Genomic DNA, 21954 nt, shown 5'->3' with positions numbered 1-21954 from the left:
ACGGAAATAAAATAATTATTTTGTGGACTGGCAAACTACTAAGACTAAAATTAAAAAACCCATCTCCGCCTCTTCCCCATGAGTTCAGTCCCCACCCCATCCTCACAAACCATTTGATTCCATCTGCACAAGCCTCAAATAGTTATGATTTTATATTGAATGTATTTTATTAAAGTATAAAAAGAAACAATATTCTGTATAATTGTCATTTTATAAATACAAATAATACAGAGCAAGGATCAACAAAACCCCTATCTCCCCTCCCCTTCACATATATCCCCGCTACTATCAAGAAAACTGAACAAGCCAAATTATTACAGAATGCTACACAGAACTATCATGCTAACAGAATACAGCAGTCACACATGACATGAATAGTGTTAGGGGAGTGCAACTAGGGCAACTACTCCCAGTCAGAGAGAGCCCCAAGTCAGCTGGAAGCTAAAACAGCACAGCCTGAGCTTTGCAGTCCCCAGTTATGTCTAACACGAGCTCTAGCAGGATACATATTTCAAATCTGATATATTCTAATCACAAAATAGAAATAAAATTATTTTTTTTCTACCTTTTGTTGGCTCTGGTTTCTGCTTTCATTGTCTTTTCACTCTCTTCTTTCCAGCGTCTGTCCTCTCTGTCTCTTCAATCCAGCATCTGCCCCTTCTATCCACTGTGTGCCCTCTCTCCTTTTCATATGGTATCTGCCTTCTTTCTATGCCCCTCTCCCCTTTCCATCTGGCCTGCACCCCCTCTCCCCTTTTTACATGATTCATTCCAACTTCATTGCTCTTTTCATTTTTATCTCTCCTACCCCATATCTAGCATCTCTTTGTCCCTCTCTCCTTATTTTTCTGCTGACCCCTGTCCCAGCATCAAACTCTCTACTTTCTCATTTCTCTGTCTCTCCACTTTCCCTCATCTGATCTCTCCATTCCATCCTGACTCGTCCCCTCCTATAATCTCCCTGCCAGATGCTTCCTTCTTTTTTCCTCCTCCCCTGTCCAGCAGTACCCCTTCTCCCTTCCCTCCTTCCCTCTCCAGCAAATCTTTCCTTTCTCTAGGCTAGCGACAGCTCATTGTGTGCTTTTTAACTTAGCCACACAGCTGTCGCTAGCATTAGTTTAGATGCGGTTTCATGAGGCAGCCTCGGGGCCTTTGCTAGGCTGGCCCGCCTTGCATCATCGAAGCAGGCGGGCCTAGCAAAGGTCTTTTTACTTGTTTTTCAGACTTCTATATGCTTCTCACATTTGTGTTATGTTCTAGAGCACATTAAATTGTTTCTATTAACACAATCATACGTATTGACTTTAAACATTCTTTTGTTGCCAGACTTAAAAATTGTATAAGATTTTGATCTTGACCCTTTGAACTGGGGAGTAGAGAATGACACAATGACTGTTACCTGCGGCTAACCGCGGGTAGCCCACCCAAACGGGAGGAAAAAAACTGGTTGCTGCGGGTACGGGGACAAGGCCATTCACCGCCCCATGTAGTTAAGTATTTTGTGCGTGTTGCTTCACTTATCACCCCTCCAAATTGCGCGATCCAGCAGCCCGCTAACTCCTTCCCAATCGCCATGGTCTGGGCATCTCCCTCCCTCTCTTCACCTTCGCTGGCGATTTTCATTTTTCTGTTTCCGAGCAGCCTGAGCCTTTAAACAAATAGCGCGAGACTGCCTGAAACATCTCCTCTGAGGTAACCAGAAACAGGAAGTTGCTTCAGAGGAGAAGTTTCAGTGCAGTTGCATGCGACTTGTTTGAAAGGCTCGGGCCGCTCGGAGTCAGAAAAATGAAAATCGCCAGCGAAGGTGAGGGGAAGGAAGAGAGGGAGATGTCCAGAACGCGGTGATCATGAGGGAGGGGGGCTGCTGGATCGCACGAAGGACACTGAAGGGAAATGGAAAGAGAGGGGGAGGGGAGAGAGGAACAGACGCTGAAGAGAAATGAGAGAGTGGAGAGCAGAAGCTGCATGGAAATGGGTAGGGGAGAGAGGGGAGAAGATGCTGAAGGAAAGTGTGGCGAGGAGAGAGAGGAGAGCACATACTGGATGGAAGGAGGGGATAAATAAAAAAGGGTACATTGCGGATTGGGGAGACAGATACCAAATCTGAGGGGTGGAAAGGAGGAGAAAGATGCTAAAAACCACCTGGGGGAGGGAAGGGAAGAAGACAGAGATGCCAGACTAGGGGTGGGGGGAGAGGAGGGAAGAATATGGGTGCCAGACCAATGGGGGAGGGGGGAGGGAGAGATGGAAGGGAGTGGCATAGAAATAATAATAATAATTTTATTTCTTATATACCGCCAAAGCCATAGTAGTTCGAGGCGGTTTACAACGAAGAAGGGCTGGACAATCAGCGAAATTGGTACAATGGTACCAACAGAGAAATAGGTGGCAGAGAAAAATGGTACAAACAGAGAAAAATAGAACAATCAGCGAACGGTGGTACAATCGGCGAAGAATGGTACAATCAGCGAGGATAGGTACTATCAGGGTAATAAATGGTACAGGGAAGAAGGTCAAGACGATCTGCGTAAAGGACATGGTGAGATAGAAGGGGCCAGGGTATGGCATAGGGGGGTTAGGGTGTGATTCGGGTGAAAAGATTAGTTTTTAGTAATTTCCTGAAGTTTATAGGATGAAGTGTGTGAGATGATGTGGGCCAGCCAGTCATTGAGCTGACCTGGTTGGAAGGCAAGAGTTCTATCTTTTGTAACGGCATGCCTTTAGGATAGGATAGCTAAACAGTTGGGTTTTATGTGTGAGTTTGGATGGGTGGTCTAGGCCAGTGGTTCCCAACCCTGTCCTGGAGGAACACCAGGCCAATTGGGTTTTCAGGCTAGCCCTAATGAATATGCATGAAGCAAATTTGCATGCCTATCACTTCCATCATATGCAAATCTCTCTCATGCATATTCATTAGGGCTAGCCTGAAAACCCGATTGGCCTGGTGTTCCTCCAGGACAGGGTTGGGAATCACTGGTCTAGGCTGAAATGGGATACCAAGTAAAGGGGGGCCGAGCCAAGGATGGATTTGTAACAGAAACAGGCGAACTTGAATTGCAGATTCCATATGGAAAAGGCAGAGAGAAGGCAGACAGGACAGTGGATGGAAGAAATAGAATGATGAGAAGATGAGGAAAGCAGAAACCAGACAACAAAGGTAGAAAAAAAAATTTCTATTTTTTTTTGCTTTAGGATAAAGTAGTATATTAGTTGTGTTGATAAACATAGAGAGAAACATGTATAAACAAAGCACTGCTAGCTGAAGATCTCTTCCTCTTGGTCAGCAGCCAGAACTTTGATTTATAAAATGACAATTGTACAGAATATTGTTTCTTTTTATACTTTAATAAAATAAGTTCAGTATAAAACTATTTGAGACTTGTGCAGATGGGATCAGATGGTTTGCGGAAACAGGGATCAAGCTCACGGTGACGGGACAGGGACCAATCTCATGGGGACAGGGTCGAGCTCACGAAGTCATTCTCTTTGGGGGAGGCTGAAACCCCTGCCCAACAAAGGTTACCCCAAATCAATAATTTATACAATTATATATATATTTCCAATTGAAAATATTTATTCAATATTTATCAAAAGCCAGTTAATTACAAGTGCAACCTTTTAATAAAAATCCCATAATGATATAGTTGTACAAAAGAGAAGTCTCAGAGTTTCACCATGTAAGTGTCTGTCCAAAGCTCTCGACTTACTCTGGCTCTTCTTCAATGTCGACCGGATCACCCTTGTCTATCTGTCTGTTTACTCCCTCAAAGAAGTGCAGCAAGTTCGTCAAACAAGATCTGCCTTTGCTAAAACCGTGTTGACTGGTCCTCGTCAAGATGATCAATGATGCGGTCCTTTATCAGTGACTCTACCATCTTTCCCAGTACCGATGTCAGACTCACAGGTCTGTAGTTTCCCAAATCTCCCCTCGAACCTTTCTTGAAGATCGGCGTAACATTCGCCACCTTCCAGTCTTCCGGAATCTTTCCTGGTCACAATATAGTATACTCTAGAATTCAACATTTAAATTAGTCCCGCATTTCTAGTTTTGCCTTAGCACGGCATGCAGGTCCCCAACAGTCATGCCTGTGTAGTAAAGATAAGAGAGGCCCTCTGTCAAGTTGTTCTTACAAACGCCCTTTTATGTTCTGAAAACAGCAAAACACGTGGAGCAGCATAATAACAAAAAGTCTAAGTCCATTTTGGACCTAGGGCGCTAGTTGCCCAAAGTCAACAGCGTCTAAAGTCCATTCTCGAAAAATATGTCCAAAATATAATTTTTTTTCGATAATCGTCTAATTATACTTCTAGCTGTTTGATCGTCCAGACCGCCAAGTTGTCTCTTTATACCACATTCTCATCCGAAAAATTATCCAAGTCCAAAACGCCTAGAAAAAGACCTTTTAGATGTGGGAGGGGTCAGCAAAGTGATGGACTGGCCACCCAGATATGGCAACAGAGTAGTGGGGCACTTTACAGGGCACTGCTGTGAACGTCACAAAAAGGGTGTCACATAAACATCTCACCACAACTCCCTTATATGTCGTGGTGAGCCCCCCAAAACCCACTATACTCACCTGTCTACCACCCCAACTACCATTATGGCTTTAAGTGTCACCTATATGGCAGTACACTAGCCCACCCCCATACTACTTTAAGCCACCTCTGTGCAGCTCTACTAGGGTTTCCTATGGAGACAGGTATGTATGTTTTTATTTTAATTTTTATGGTGGTCAGTGATCACTGGGGGAGTGTGTGGGGGTTTGTACTTTGTCCCTGTAGTGGTTATCTGGTCACTTTGGATACCTTCTGGGCACTTATACCTGTTTTTAGATTACCTAAGTCACAACGTATAAGTTCCGTCTAGGCAGTCTCATCAAGCTTTCGATTATCACTGCAGGATGACTAAGTTTGGTCGGCCCTCATCCTGCCCACCTGCTGTCTTAACTACTCCTCGAAAAACGCCCCTTTTCGCTCTGGGCGTATAGTAGCAATCAAAAGATCTAAGATGCCTCTAGATACGTCTAAAATCTGTTTTGATTATCGGCACTTGGATGACCTGTCTTTTAGGTTGCCCAAATGCCAATTTAGGCAGGTTTTTATACATATTTTCATTTCTATTATGAACCTCATATTCTTTATAACCCTGTTTGAATGCTGCCCATTTCTAAACACACACACAATGCAATTTTTTGTAGCTATTATAAAAACGAAATATCAAATAAGCAAGGCTTTTAACTCTGATCTAACTACATATATTATATAAAAATAAAGCGTTTTGATAGCAAAGGGGAAGGCAACAGAAAGCAAAGACAGGAAAACTGGAATTAGCCCACATGCCGAGAGCTAAGAACAGGAAGGAAAAAAAAGGGGGGGGGGAGAGGAGGGAGGCAAAAAGGCTTTTGGTTGTAAAGCAAAGTTCTGAATATCTGCCTCTGCAAATTTTAGTTTTTAATTCAATTTTTATTGCCTGAGTTCCATTAATTGTCCAGCAAAGACTCGCATATTTTTTTCTTTTTCTCTTCATTGCTCATTCATAGTTTTCCTGTTCGTCTGCTTGCTACATACTTTTGTATATATTCTTTTTATGTTTGCATATACCAACAAATGCTCCCTGCATACCAGGCTTAGACAGGTTTGCTGTTCCCTGCTATTTGAGCGACAGTGCCACATCCTCACCATCAAGCAGTTTTTACAGGCCATTCTCCCTTTACTCATTACTTTACTTTGATAATCATTCTAGAACCTTGTAATCTAATTATTCTTATAAAAAAATTAAAATCGACCTGAAAATTTGGCTTTTTGAAGAATCATTTGACCAGCAAGACTGAGACAGGAAATCAAAACTTTGGAGGTTTTTTACTAAGGCATGCTAGCCGATTTAGCGCATGCTAAATGCTAACGTGCCCATTATATTCTATGGATGCATTAGCATTTAACGCGCGCTAATCGGCTAGCATGCCTTAGTAAAAAACCCCTTTTGTTTCCTACCCTCTGGGAAAACTGTCTTTTTAAGAAAAAAATGTTACTCATTGCCTTTACTCTTGTGTCATTTGGAGAAGAGTTTTTCTTTTTTATGTCTTATATGATTTGTTTCATGTACTCAGATTCTGTAAGTACACTCACAAAGCGGAGGTTTGCACGCTAGCTTGTTTATTGTTCTCTAACTGTCCACAGTAGTGGTCTAGGCGTAGGGCTACTTATGGAGTAATCGTCAGCACGTTGAGCTTGGGAGAGTGGTGTTTTTTCCCTCCCTACTTTAGGACTGCTTTGTTACTTCCCACTAGTCTCTGGATTCATCTGCTATTGATGACAAGGAAGGAAAAATTATGTCCTGTTTTAGTCACAGCAGATGAATCCAGAGCCCCCCCCCCCCCCTGTTTCAATTTTAAGTGTTTGTTGCTCTTAGGCACAGTTTTGGCATGCTTTTTCGGCTGGAGTTGCATGCTCAGTTTTTGAGTTTCAGTGGTTCGTGTAGCACATGTGTGTGGGGGGGAGGAAAGGAGTTTTATATGTCTCATATGCCTTGTTTCAACTGCTCTGAGAAGACCTATACTGAGTGGCCTGGAGGCTGTGCATCCAAAAAGACTGAAGATAATTCAGTTTTCTCTATCTCCACCTGCTGGTTGATGGACGTAATCCCACTAGTCTCTAGATTAATCTGCTGTGACTAAAGTAAAGAAAATTATCAGGTAAGGACATAATTTTTCCTTTTGCATTTTTTATGAGGAAAATATTTATGTTGGTCCATGGTGGCATTGCCACTACTAGTTCAAGAAATTTGAACCAGTAACCTTATTGCCGTAGAGGTCACGCCTCATAGCTGTGCAGTCCCAGCCATGGGTGGGTCTTAGTACAGGTTCCCAAGCCTGTAGTTTTGGTTTGTTCACTGAGGTTCCAAAGCCTTTAGTGGGGGCACAGAATGGATTGGAGAGAGACACATACTTGGGGGGCACAGAATGGAAGGAGGGAGAGAGAGAGAGGGGGGCGTTTTGGAACACCAAAGGTAGAATGAGGACCCTCGTTCATAAGTATGAGTCCAACATAAGTCAGATGTTTGTAAAATGGAGACTGCCTGTACTTTCAGAGCAGAACAAATTGCTATATTTTCTAATGCTTGGAGTAAATGTTATAACAATCTCTGAAATATTAAAACTAAACATTCATTTTCTCCACTCGCATCTGGATTTTTTCCCCGATAATCTTGGTAGTGTTAGCGATGAGCACAGGGAAAGGTTTCACCAGGACATTGCAACAATGGAGAAATGATATCAGGGCAGATGGAATTCATCAATGCTTGCTGACTATTGTGGGACATTAATTAGATATACTTCTAATCTCGTTTATAAACACACTTCAACAGCAAAAGGATTCTAGAAAATAATATCTATAGGAAGTCTTAAATCGACGCAATGCATTACTTCTCATGCTACAAATATTTGCAATTTGCTCAAAAACTATACGTGATAGGCGAAAGCTGAGGCTATTTTCATACACAGGAGGTCAAATTCTATAAAGTAAACCTCATTTTCTTCTTGCCCCAGAAAAAAGTTAAAATTTGTTGTGCAGTGTAATTAGCCCTGCCCTACAAGTGAAGAATCTTGCTTAAGGTCATCACCCTTTCTCTGAAAAACTACAACTATTATTTAATTAAAAAATCAGAGAGGCAAGTCAAGTGCATTTTAAGGTGAGAATTGATTTCAAGGTCACAGAGTAAAGAAACATTGAAGATAATATGCTTATTTTTGCAGTCAAGTTAGAAACATAGAAACATAGAAAAAGACGGCAGAAAAGGGCTATAGCCCACCAAGTCTGCCCATTCCAAATGCCCGCCCTCTGGTTTCACTCCCCTAGGGATCCCCTGTGAATATCCCATCTTCTCTTAAAGTCCAACACGCTGTTGGCCTCAATCACCTGCAGTGGGAGTTTGTTCCAATGATCCACCACTCTTTCAGTGAAGAAGTATTTTCTGGAGTCGCTATGGAACTTCCCTCCCCTGATTTTTAGCGGATGCCCCCTGGTGGTCGAGGGTCCCATGAGGTAGAAGATATCTTCTTCCGACTCGATACGGCCCGTGATGTACTTAAATGTTTCAATCATATCACCCCTCTCTCTTCGTTCCTCAAGTGAGTACAGCCTCAGTTTATTCAGTCTTTCTTCATACGTGAGATCCTTGAGCCCCCAGACCATCTTTGTGGCCATTCGCTGAACTGACTCGATTCTCTGCACATCCTTCCGATAGTGTGGTCTCCAGAATTGAACGCAATACTCCAAGTGAGGCTTCACCATGGACCTGTATAGCGGCATCATAACTTCAGGTCTCCTGCTGACAAAAGCTCTACGAATACAACCCATCATTTGCCTTGCCTTGGAGGTAGCTTTCTCCACTTGATTTGCAACCTTCATGTCATCACTAATGATCACCCCTAGGTCACGTTCCGTCGTGGTCCTGGCCAAGGTCTCACCATTTAGTATGTAAGTTCTGTGCGGGTTTTTCTTACCCAGGTGCATTACCTTACACTTTTTAGCATTGAAGCCTAGTTGCCATGTTGCCGACCAGTTAAACATGCAGTTGACTTTCAGAACTTCATATGTAGTCACCTTCAGATGCTGGCCCCATAAGTGTCTTTGTTTGAATGTCTAAGCAACTTGTGCAGATAAACTTTGGTCATACAGGTCAATATACAGCCAAAATGTATTCACATATCTAGAAGGGTGTTTAGGGAGCAAGGCATAAGGTATTTGTGAGTATCCATATTACTGCAAGTCTGAATCTCTAGCTGTTTCTCACTCTGCTTTCAGTCTTTATTATTCCTTGTTTTTATCATAAACAGTTTTGAATGATTAAATTCACTAGAAATGGGATAAAAATTTGAGGATGGTGGTGATCCATTTAACTTACCTGTTCAAGTCAGATCAAAAAATAACATTCATGCATCTTTATAATGTTTCTGGACAAAATGGGATAAAAAAATTGAGAAGGGTGGTGATCCATTTAACTTACCTGTTCAAGTCAGATCAAAAAATAACATTCATGCATCTTTATACTGTTTCTGGATAGTGGGTATCAGCCCCATAAATTTCTATAATTTTTAAAAGAATGTATTTCATATTTTTTATGAATTGTAGATAACTAGAAAATAAAATAAAAATAAAAATTAATAATTCTTAACCTTCTGAAGTAGAGTTATTCTCAGTAAATGCAAATCTTTGTAATTTGTTCATTTAGTGTCAGGAGACTGTGCATAAAGGCAATTTGAAATGATTTTGGAAAATTAGCAGGCTATGGAGTCTTTTTAGTGTAAGGCTGATATTTTGATGCCTTCATGCAAAGCACTTAGATTTGTAGGCTTTTTCAGCTGAAAGATGTATGCTTTTAACTCTTGAAGAGAGATCAAAGGCTTAATGTTTTGCACTTCTTTCTTCTCTGCCTCTTCCCTGAGGTATATGTGTATATACCTGATTAATCTAGTATTCTGTAAAGGAAAGATGACTCCTAAATATAGGCACAGTCTTATTGAATTACCTACTTGCTGGTCTTCGCCTTTTTCCTGTGTAGACCCCATTTCCTCCCAGGGCCCATTGACTGTGCAGCATCTCCTAACAGCTGCTTCTTTGCTTCCCAGTGCTTGAAAGTAGAATTGAATGACCAGCAAACGAGCTGCAGAACGTTGGACACCGAGGACCTGTCCCCCAAATCTTCCTGGAGAAAGGTAACATTTGCAACAAAGTAGTATGTGTCTTGGGAAAGAATAGCAGGGTCAGTTAATTAGCAAATGAATGTTTATGATCTGGGATATAGGTTTTAATTTTTTGCTTCAAATGTAAAACTGATTGGCTAGCCAAATAAAATTGTAATAACTGATACTCTAAAAATCTGATATTTTGATAGTAATCAATATAAGGCAAAACTTTCAAAATATATATCCATCTCTATATCTATATCGCACTATTTTTTATTTATTCTTTGAATTCTTTTAGAAAGTATAGAGGGGGACACATTGCTGGTTATTTGTTGGAAGTCAAAACATAAAAAAGAAGAACCAGACCTATAGATTATTCCTGGTAGAATTCTGCAAAGAATTCTCCATCTGTGCAGAATTCTGCCCATGCTGAGCAGAATTCTATGCAAACCTTCCATTCTGCCCCTGCTGACCCTGTCCCTTCCTTCTCTCCTGCGCAAGTCTAGCCTCTCCTCCTTCCCTCTGACTGCCTCCCCCTCCGTGAGATCAGACATACCTGTGGGCCTCCCAGGGAAGCTGGCAGCAGCTGGCTTGCAGAGGCAGCACTATGAACGGGCTGCTTGTGGCTGGCCCTGCCAGGGCCTTCTCTCTGCCACATCACTTCCTGTAAATGGATGACATGGCAAAGGGAAAGCCCTAGCACGGCCAGCCACATGCAGCCTGCTCACAGCGCTGCTGCCTCCTTCTGCTGCCATTGATGCCGCCCTGGGAGGCCCACAGGTATGTCTTATTTCATGGGGGGTGGGAGGCAGTCAGAAGGAGAGAGGCCAGCTCCTTGCGGGGGGAGGAGGAGGGAATGGGGACATAGGATGCTAGACCACAATTTGAGGTAGAGGGAGGGATGTGGATCCTGGACTCCAAGTAGGTGAGGAGGAGGGGACATGGATCCTGGATTGCAAGTGGAGGGGAGGAGATATGGATCCTGGACTGCAAGGGGGGGGAGAGGAGGGGTCATGGATGCTGCACTGCAAGTGGGGGAGGGGAGAGGGGAAGGGATGAGAGGGGACATGGATGCTGTACTGCAAGTGGAGAGGGGAGAGGAGGGAATATGGATGCTAGGGAGGAGGAGGAGAGGGGAGGGGCCATGGATTATGAATCTGTAAGTAGAGGGGAAAGAGGGCGAGATGGAAACTCAGGCCAGAAAGGGGGATGAGAAGCAACAGATTCTTGACTGTAGGAGAGAGAGATACCAGACCATGAGGATTGGGGAAGGGATTCAGGGTGTAAGCAAGAGAGATGGCAGGTGGGATGAGGAGACATGGATGCTGGACCCGCAAGTGGGGATGGGAGGGATAGTAGAGAGAGGCAGAGAGAGTGACCAAGACCAGAAAGGGGATGGGAAGGGAAGAAGAGATGCTTATCCAGTAGAGAGAGGAAGCGATTTAGAGGGAGACAGAACTGCAGTTGGAGTGAGAGAAGGATCTGAGGAGGCTGGAATCTGAGACAGGAAAAGGCTGAAAGGTATTTCAGATCTCAGAATAGGAGAATTCTGCACAAAACAGTACAAATAAACTTTGCAGAATTTTGAACATTTTTGTACATAATACAAGCTCCAACAAACCAAGCCCAAGAGCTACCAAGTGTAAATCTTGATTTTAAATAAGGAAGAAAAAGCCTCGATAATTATTGGTAGCATAAGATCCCTCTGGAAGTTATCACATTTTAATCATTGGGGTGCGGGGTGCGCCTTCCTATTGCCTGCAAAAGTTAAGAGTATTGTGCAAACTGTGCAAAATCAATTGAAAACATTTCTCTATTTGATTGAAAAATAAAGTTAGCCACTCACGACAATGGCCAGCATTTTGATATTTGCTTCAGGGAACTTTAGGCAGTTTTTTTAAAAAGACACTAAACTAGGCCTTGACATATTTTCACAAAACATAGGAGCTAGCAGCGGTCACCTCTCTTGCTGCTCCCTCCCCAACCTTCCAACATTGTCTTAGTGATTGGGGGGAAGGGAGGGGGAAATCACTTCTAGATCAGCAGAAGCTCTTTTAGAAAGTGGCTTACTTAAGAGTTCTTTTCCTATTTTATGTCTGTAGGCAAAGAAACTTTAGTAAATCAGTTTCTTACAGTGCCTCTGCAAATCACTGGCAAAAACTAGTAGTTTCCCTTTCCAAAGTATACTGTCAGCTGTATGACAGCACCCTCTAGATCAGTGTTCTTCAACCGCCGATCCGTGGACCAGTGCCGGTCTGCAGAAATTTCCTGCTGGTCCACAGGGCCGGCACATGCATCGGGCCCAAGACAGTGTTCTTCAGCCGCCGGTCCACAGTGCAATCGATGTGGTGTTATCTTCGGGCCAGCTCCCTCTTCCTCAGTGCTGCAGTGCACAATGCGTCCTGCGTCTGAACCGGAAGCCTTCTATTTGATATTGCTCGCGGCTTTGTGCACTGCAGCACTGAGGAAGAGGGAGCTGGCCCAAAGATAACACCGGGGGCGGCATAAAACAGCCAGGCGGGAGCAGGCCAGAAGGCAAGGCACAGCATGGAAGGAGGAAGACAACAACAGTAGGGGGAATGATTTTATTTTTGAATTTAGTGATTGATTTACATTTGCTGTCTGTATTTTGCACTTTTCAGGAAGAAATGCATTTGTTTCTTTTCCTCTGGGGTAGTGCACGCAGAGTCTTGCATCTTGGAGTTTGTTTGTATATATTAGTACTTTTAGGTTTTGGTCCCGTATTTGCATGGGGTTATCTGTGTTCTGGTAAGAATGAATATTGAGAAGCATACAGTGTGCTTTGTGTAGTTTAATTTTGTGGTTAACCATTATGTGTTGTTAATATGATTAAATTGTGTGTGTATATATATGAAAAATGAATGGAAAAAATGGTGTTACAACTAGTACTATTATGGGCCAGGGTCTGGGGTGGAGATGGGCGGGGTCTGGCCCATGTCTTATCCCAATGTTCTTCAACTGCCGGTCCGCGGACCAGTGCAGGTCCGCAAAATAATTATTTTATTTCCGCCAGTCCATAGGTGTCTAAAGGTTGACGAACACTGCACTAGATAGGTGAAACAAAGAGGCAATTGCCTTTGTTTCACATGTCGCCAAAACCTGGGTTCCCACTAGTCAGTCTTACTTACTTGACCATACCTGCCCCTCACTCTAAACACTGCTACTTATTTCCGTCATTTCACAGGCTTCCTTTGCATGCTTTCTAGCACCTTCGATTCAGCTTTCATGTAGTCTTGAGCCGCACAGTACAGGAAGTTTCTTGAGAGATCCAGGCATCTCTCCAACCCCCTCTACTGTCACATCCAACATTTTTCCTCTCTCATCCCCCGGATCATGTGCAACATTTTTCACCACTGCCCACCAGCCCCATGCCTATTTCTCCTTCATCTCTCCCTCCATCACTATGTCCAACATTCCTCCCCTTGCAGTCCCCTTCAATCTGTCCCTCTATTCCCTGTCCACCACCATATCCAAAATTTCCCCCTCTCATCTTTCTCTCCCTCATGCATGTCTCTCTCTCTCTATGACCAATATTCCACTTTCTTCTTTTCCCCATGTGCCATCTTTCCCTCTCACTCACACACTCATACCAACAATTCTTCCTTTCTGTTCCCTCCCTCCTATGTCCTAGGTCAGTGCCCCCTTCCTCCCTCTCTTCTATATTCCATGTTCATGCCCCCCTCCCTTCCATATGTGTCAAGTTCGTGCCTCCCTCCCCTTCCATCTTCCTGCATGTAAGTAGCTGCACGTAAGTAGCTTCCCTTCCGTAGAAGCCGCTGCTTCCTCTGGGTATCCTGCCTTGCCACTGCCGAGGATCCTTCCCCGCCCCTGAAGCCAACCCAATTCTTGTTCGAGCTGCAGTCACTCCTTCAGTCTTCAGCGGCACTCCTTGCAGGGATGGCGCAGGCAGCGATTCACATACTGCATGTGGCTGACCCACAAGCCTTCCCTCCGAGAGAAGGTTTCTGGGTCAGCTACTTACATGCAGTGTGGAAATTGCCTGCACCGTCCCTGCAGGGAGTGCTGCTGAAGACTGAAGGAGTGAGTACAACTCGAACAAGAACTGGATTGGCTTCGGGGAGGGGAGGGGAAGGCAGGCAAGCGAGATGGATTCCCGTCAGCAGCAGGGGGCGGGCAGGAAGGTGAGATCCCTAGCGGCGGTGTTTTCTATTGATGAGCAGGAGCATCCACACGGCCAGGTCACATACCCCCAACAAGCAGCCCACGTACCCCTAAGGGTACGCATACCACTTGTTGAGAAATACTGTCCTAAAACATTATGTGAATGCTCATTACTATTGGGCGGAGATTTTAATTTAACATTAAACTCGAGCATAGATAATTCAGCAGCTGGGATAGAAATAGGCTGTTAAGTTTCTGTTGGAAATAGGAGGTGTGACCTCGGTTCCCGGGAAAATGGCGGAAGCACTGATAAAAGAAAACATCGATGAACATTTTGAAAGAAATGAACTTCTGATAACCAGCCAACATGGTTTCTGCAAGGGGAGATCGTGCTTAACGAACTTATTGCACTTTTTCGAAGGAATTAACAAACGGATGGACAAAGGAGACCCCATAGACATTATATATCTAGATTTCCAAAAAGCCTTTGACAAGGTGCTCCATGAGCACCAACTACGGAAATTGAAGAGCCATGGGGTGGAAGGAGACGTACATAGATGGATCAGAATTTGGTTGGCGGGTAGGAAACAGAGGGTAGGAGTGAAGGGCTACTACTCGGACTGGAGGAGGGTCACGAGTGGGGTCCCGCAGGGGTCGGTGCTAGGGCCGCTGCTATTTAATATATTCATAAATGATCTAGAAGCAGGGACGAAGTGTGAGATAATAAAATTTGCAGACGACACCAAACTATTTAGTGGAGCTCGAACTAAAGAAGACTGCGAAGAATTGCAAAGGGACTTGAACAAACTAGGGGAATGGGCGACGAGTTGGCAATTGAAGTTCAACATTGAGAAATGTAAAGTATTACATGTGGGAAACAGAAACCCGAGGTACAACTATACGATGGGAGGGATATTATTGAATGAGAGTACCCAAGAAAGGGACTTCGGGGTAATGGTGGACATGACAATGAAGTCGGCAGCACAGTACGCAGCGGCCGCTAAGAAGGCAAATAGAATGCTAGGCATAATCAAGAAGGGTATTACAACCAGAATGAAAGAAGTTATCCTGCCATTGTATCGGGCGATGGTGCGTCCGCATCTGGAGTACTGCGTCCAATATTGGTTGCCGTACCTTAAGAAGGATATGGCGATACTCGAGAGAGTTCAAAGGAGAGCAACACGTCTGATAAAAGGTTTGGAAAACCTTTCATACGCTGAGAGATTGGAAAAACTGGGACTCTTTTCCCTTGAGAAGAGGGGACATTATAGAGACTTACAAGATCATGAAGGGCATAGAGAGTAGAGAGGGACAGATTCTTCAAACTTTCGAATAATAAAAGAGCAAGAGGGCATTCAAAAAAGTTGAAAGGGGACAGATTCAAAACAAATGCTAGGAAGTTCTTCTTTACCCAATGTGTGGTGGACACCTGGAATGTGCTTCCAGAGGGCGTAATAGGGCAGAGTACAATACTGGGTTCAAGAAAGGATTGGACAATTTCCTGCTGGAAAAGGGGATAGAGGGGTATAGATAGAGGATTACTGCATAGGTCCTGGACCTGTTGGGTCGCCGCATGAGCGGACTGCTGGGCACAATGGACCTCAGGTCTGACCCAGCAGAGGCATTGCTTATGTTATTATGGGACTTATGGAGAGTGACTCATGAGGGGGAAACATGATTACACTTTTTTTTTTTTTTAAAGAATATCTTTATTCAAACTCCAGTACAGTAATAACACAGGAACAGGGCAACAGAACAGTACAAGTCAAACGGTAAATAAAACATAGTACAAGTTATAACAAGCATTTCACTGTTCACAATACTGAACCAGAATAACTCGGCCCTGGGTAAACCGGCCCGAGCCTGTATTTTTTAGTAGAAAAAACCCAAAAAACTTCAAGCAATTCGGATCCCCTCCTAAACCAGAGACAAACCTAAATCCAAGAGAAGTAGAAAGAAAAGAAAGGAGAGAGATCACACCATTCATACGTCAAACACTCCACATCCACTCCCCCCCATTCAACCCAAGGTGCACTGATAGAGTCCCAGGGGAAATCGAGCGGAGCGCACAGACAAGAACAAACTAAGAAAAGCCCTTGCCCCCAATCCACCCCACAGATCTCACCACTGTAGGCATTGCTGTCAGAGCCACATATAGCGGAGACGTGCTGGAGTTGGTCCCCTTCCCCGTTCCATAGATAATTTGAATTTGGCAGTTTGCACCAGCAGGTTGGTCCAAATAGCAACTGAAGGGCTGTACTCCTCCAACCAGCATTTCAAAACCATAATACATATTCTAGAACAGATCTTCGGTAGGGAGACTCTGATATCTGCAAGGATACCCAGCAGGTAGAAATCCACCCTAGAACTTGGTCAGACCACGCACCCTCACCATTATTTTCTATTTTGGAGGTGGTTAGGATACAAGCTGTAATAAAGAATATATTGTGACTATATATAGCATTCTATACATTATATCTGCTTGTATTGTTGCAAAATTTGTTAAATAAAAGTTTTAAAAAAAAAAGTGGAGATGTGGGCAATAAATCTCGGGTATCGGTGTGAAATTTCTAGGCGCCCAGGATTGTTGAGTCCTTCACTAAAGAGCTGAGAATGGCCTGTTTTGATGAGTGAGTATGTTTAAATAGAAGATTGCTCAAGATTTAATATTTTATGATAACTTTGTGCTCACAAAAAATTGATAACACAGATGGGACATTTTATGAACAGGAATGCTTACTATATAAGCCTTAGAGTTGCTGTTCATTAGTTTCATACTTGTGCTAAATTGACCTAAGTATGTGACACTTTTTATCCAACTTAGATATACACATTTATATTTTTCACTTTCTTTGTTTCAAACATCAAAGATTGCAGTCATGAGTCGAGGGAAGCGTGACAGTAACTTCTGTAGTGTTGAAATTGGAGACTCCACCTTCACTGTACTGAAACGATATCAGAATCTGAAGCCAATAGGATCTGGAGCACAAGGGATAGTATGGTAAGTTGCTTAGTTTTGTTTTTCCTAAACGAGTAAGAGGGGAAAATAAAAACCTATTACAAGTGTGCCTTCTTTTAAAATGCTTTTGGAATATAGAAGGGATCTTAGTACTGGAGCGAGAAGGAGGTCGCATGGCTGCCTGGTTCCTGGAGCTTTGCGCCATTCGCCTGGCTCTGCTGGCCTTTGTTGTGCACCTCACGGAGAAGCCAGTCAGAGTCATGTCAGATAACATGGCAACGGTGGCTTGCATCGACAGACAAGGGGGAACAAAAAGCGAGTGCATGTCAGAAGCGGCCTCTTCCAGTTGGTGGAGAGGACAGTTTCTCTTCTCTCCACGACACACATTGTGGGCATCTCCAATCTCATGGCAGACTTCCTCAACAGACATACGCTGGACCAGTCATAGTGAGCATTGTCTCCGGTGACCTTTTGGCTCCTCTCCCAGAGGTGGGGGCCAAAACTGTAAGGTCCCCTGCTTCTTCAGGCGGAGATGGGATCGGGAGTCAGAGGAGAATCAGTGAGAGGTAGAGAAAAAAGCCTCTGACTTAGGTAGCAATAATAAGAGTTTACTTGAAATACTGCCTTAAGCACAATCACTGGTATAAAAAAGCGCCAACTTGCAGACATAACCAAACCGTCCAGCTTGCTGTGAAGAGGGCTACTTACAATCTGCAGCTTAGGTGCACAACTGTATTCAAACTTATTTGATACATCACAGCTGATCAGGTCTAACACAACATCCAATTACTGAAATACACCGTCAATCTCTACAGGCTGCTAAACTCCATCACTTAACCCATGTTTTTCAACTCGGTCCTGGAGTACTCCCTTGCCAGTCAGGTTTTCAGGATATCCATAATGAATACGCATGAAAGAAATTTGCATATAATGGAGCAATTATATGCAATTTAAGTTTATGCATATTCATTGTGGATATCCTGAAAACCTGACTGGCAAGGGGGCACTCCAGCACTGAGGTGAGAAACACTGATCTTACCCTTAAGAATTCTTGTTTCGTCAGTCTTTCCGGTCCACCTGTTAAGCATGCTTGACACATTTAAAACTTTAAGATTGGCAATTTGGTTATGTCTGAAGGTTGGAGATTCTTTATTTGAGTTTGTTGAATCCCTTTGGATTTGTGTCTTAATGATAGTCATATTGATAACTATGGGCCAGATTCACTAAACTCCCCTACCGATCCGATCCAAGTTCGATCCTTGGCTGAGGGGCTGAATAGCGATCCCGAGGCATGGTCTGCGCATGCTTGCAGAGCAGCGACCTTTTTTTAAAAAACTTTTTTTAACTTATACTTCATGAGCCCTGCGAGGAAGGCAAGGAGAGTCGGGGCAGAAGCAGGGTGGCAATCGGGGCAGAGAGCAGGAGAGTTGGGGCAGAGAGCAGGAGACGCAGTCGGAAAGGACGTGAGCGACTGGTCCCCAGCAGTCGTTTGTTTCTCGATCGGCCAGCCCAGTTGGTGTTCCAGTTTTTTGTTAGTGAATCGCTGCTTGCCTTCTTTACATGCCGTTTCCCTTCATTTACATGATCGGATCAGAGGATGATCAGCCATGAGGTTAGTGAATCGGGTCGGAGGAAAATTGGATTGCAAAGTGTTCGGGACACGATCGGTGTCTTTAGTGAGTCTAGCCCTTAGATCCTATGTGATTTTTGTCTGAAGAGCAGTCACCTAGCTCCCTTATTTCACTGTCTCTTGTTTATTTGTTTTTCTCCAAGGAATAGGGACTGTCCATTATATATGTGTCTATAGCACTGTTTACATTTTGAATGTGCTACTAAAATCAACGACATGTGGATCCTTTTTGGAGGGAGGTGGTGTCAATTATGGCCATATAACAGGTTGATCTTTTTATGTTTAATTTTACATGCAGTCAGTCATAAACATGATTCCATAAACCTATTGTCTTTGAGTAATTCAAGCCTGGTTGTTGTGTTTTTGTTTTTTTTTGTTTTTTACAGTGCAGCTTATGATTGTATTCTTGAAAGAAATGTTGCAATCAAGAAGTTGAGCCGGCCGTTTCAGAATCAGACCCATGCCAAAAGAGCCTACAGAGAGCTTGTTCTCATGAAGTGTGTCAACCACAAAAACGTAGGTGCACAACTTTTAAATTCATAATGAGAGTAATATAAGGAACAAAAATTATATACAAAACCTTATAGCTAATGGTAGTCAGAGAATCACAAATATGGGCTGAGACTGAACTCCAGTCACAGACTTTTTCTGTACATGTAAGCATAAATGTGTAAACTTTTTAAAAATCTTTTGTATTATATTTACACACACATTGGGATTTGGGTTTCCATCATTTCTTTGTATTTCTTGACACAGATATAGGTCTCAATCATTACTATTAATAATGGTCTGTCATTCAAAACACTCAGTTAACAACCAGGGAAAGGAATTTTATACAGGAGCACTTTAGCGATATCATGGAAAAAAGTAGCCTCTATTGTATTTGGTTTATAAACATTACGAAAGGTGTATCTTTTCTAAGAAATGGATATAGTGACCTTGACCCAGCGACCATGGTCATCCTGTGAGGAGTGTAAAACAAAGTAATTCCAGTGTTTGGCTAGCAATATAGCAACTCTGCCCTTCCTAGATGAGACCCAATCTCACTTAAGTTTAGCAGATTCAGTTGCATTCAATTTATTTTCTTGCAGGAAGATCACCTGAGCTGTATGGTGTTTACAGTAAAGTAGAAGTTTTTTTACTCTTAATAGGATGATTAATACCTCTGATATTGGGTGAAAGGACTTTAAACGTTGTCATAATACTGAGTCTTATCAAATGGGTTTAAAATGCCCTGTATACTAAGCAGGTCAGAAAGGCCTGAGAACGGAAAGGCTTCCTCCATTGCAAGTATAAAATAATAAGGGACCATTCTGGAAAACAATTATAAAATGTAATATAACCACAAGCACATACCCTCCCACCCTCTCTACAAGCTCTCTAACTCCCTCTCACAAGACAAAAGCCTTGCATTCTTCCCGAAAAAAGGCACAAAGGCCGCGGGGAGGGGGGGAGGGGTGAATACATCCCCATGAAGGCCGGAGAAGTGCTCTTGCTGACAACAATCCATACCAAAGAGTAATGAGAGAGAAAAGATTAGTATTGAACAAACTGCTCTCAGCACATATAGCAGAAAGTGAGAGCAAATCTACCAAATATCAGAATATAGGCAAAAGTGATATAAAAAAAGATGCAAAATAATGTGAAAGTATTAAGAGATTTAGCTGTTATCTCTTGAAGAGCTACTGCCTCCGGTTCAGTATAAGTTTTGGTTCAGTTATTGTACGTCACTAAAGCGTGCTGGAAAAAGCAAGCCAAAGCGCACGTTCAGTGTTCACAATCATGTCCGAAGAGCAAGAAATTTATGGTGTTTTTCCACTGTTATTTTGATAAAATTGTCTGTGATGTAGACCACAGTTATTCAACCGCCGGTCCGCGGACTGGTGCCGGTCCGCAGAAAATTTCTGCCAGTCCACGCAGGGCCGGCAAGATCAAGTCGGCAGTTAAATTTCCTGCCGACTGCGGTTCCTGCTGACTAATGTTCTCCCAGCCTCAGGCGATCAAGACAGGCTGCCGACAACAGGGCCTTCCCTCTGTGAGTCTCGCCTGTTAGGAAACAGGAAGTTGAAACAAAATAGGCGGGACTCAGAGAGTGAAGGTCCCAACGTCGGCAGCCTGTCTTGATCGCTGCCCCTGCCGAGTTGCTGAAGAGGGCCGCAGGAAAGTTGTGAGTAGAACGGAGAAAGCTGCAGATTCAGGTGCAGGTGGAGGGAGATGGTCAGCATGTGCGAGCAAGATCCTGGGGAGCCTTTACAGTGGCTGTCTCCCCTCCCACCAGCTCTCCTATTTGCCAGGGCAGTGATTTACCGGCAACTTCCTGCAGGCAAGTACTGAGAGCTGCTGGAAGGGGAGGAAGCCACTGTAGGAGGCTGGGAAGCTGCTGGATAAAGGGAGAGCTGTTACTGGACTTGGAGGGAGTTAGAAGGAGAGATGCTGCTGGGAAGGGAGGAGGGAAAGGGATGGGAAGAGAGTTAATGTTGGATAGAGGGAGGAGGGAAGGGAGAAGAAGGAGAGATGCTGCTGGAAGGGGAGGAGGGAAAGGGATGGGAAGAGAGTTAATGTTAGATAGAGGGAGGAGGGAAGGGAGAAGAAGGAGAGATGCTGCTGGAAGGGGAGGAGGGAAAGGGATGGGAAGAGAGTTAATGTTGGATAGAGGGAGGGGGGAAGGGAGAAGGAAAAAAAGGAAGGAGGGAAGGGAGAAAGAAAAAAGGAAGGAAACAGCTGGCAGGGAGATTACAGGAGGGGAAGGGGGTCAGGGTGGAATGGAGAGATCAGATGAGGGAAAGGGGAGAGAGAGGAATGAGAAAGTAGAGAGACATTGATGCTGGAAAGGGGGTCAGCAGATAAATGAGAGAGGGATAAAGATGCTAGATCTGGTGTAGGAGAGATAAAAATGAAGAAGGCAGTGAAGCTGGAATGAATTATGTAAAAAGGAGAGAGGAGGAACAGGCTGGATGGACAGGGAAGAGGGGGAGAGGGCAGACATTGGATGGAACGGGCAGATGCTGGAAGGAAAAGAGTGAAAAGAAGATGAAAGCAGAAACCAGAGACAACAAAAGATAGAAAAAAATAATTTTATTTCTATTTTGTCATTAGAATTTATCAGATTTGAAATATATATCCTTCTAGAGACATAACTGGGGACTGCAGTATTCTGTTAGCATGATATTTCTATTTAGCATTCTATAATAACTTGGCTTGTTCAGTTTTCTTGATAGTAGAGGGGATATATGAGAATGGGAGAGGAGACAGGGGTTTTGTTGGTCCGTGCTCTGTATATTTGTATTTATAAAATCACAATTGTTCAGAATATTGTTTCTTTTTATATTTTAATAAAATACGCTCAATATAAAATCATAATTGCGGCTTGTGCAGATGGGATCAGATGGTTTGCGGGGACCGAGCTCGCGGAGATGGGGCGTAAACGGGGTTTTTAAATTTTAGTCCGAGTAGTTTGCCGGTCCACAAAATAATTATTTTATTTCTGCCGGTCCACGGGTGTAAAAAGGTTGAAGAACACTGATATAGACGTCTGGTCT

The 21954-nt window shown here is 43.5% G+C and overlaps 1 protein-coding gene across 4 annotated transcripts in view; it reads left to right on the top strand.

The window, feature by feature from the left end:
• MAPK8 (mitogen-activated protein kinase 8) overlaps positions 1-21954 on the top strand; it is an 84613-nt gene that overhangs the window by 8121 nt on the left and 54538 nt on the right. For 3 of the 4 annotated variants that reach the window (XM_033942085.1, XM_033942082.1, XM_033942086.1), the window contains exons 2-4: positions 9627-9713; positions 16697-16827; positions 18802-18931. In XM_033942085.1, the coding sequence (XP_033797976.1) occupies positions 16706-16827; positions 18802-18931 (252 nt within the window). In that variant the 5' untranslated portion in view covers positions 9627-9713; positions 16697-16705. Of the gene's footprint in view, positions 1-9626; positions 9714-16400; positions 16457-16696; positions 16828-18801; positions 18932-21954 lie in introns of all 4 variants that reach the window. The other variant, XM_033942084.1, reaches the window with a different exon arrangement.

Source organism: Geotrypetes seraphini, chromosome 4, assembly GCF_902459505.1.
Source record: "Geotrypetes seraphini chromosome 4, aGeoSer1.1, whole genome shotgun sequence".
NCBI classification, from domain to species: Eukaryota; Metazoa; Chordata; class Amphibia; order Gymnophiona; family Dermophiidae; genus Geotrypetes; species Geotrypetes seraphini.
Note: the sequence above shows the minus strand (reverse complement) of the source record. Positions and strands in the feature narration are given on the sequence as shown.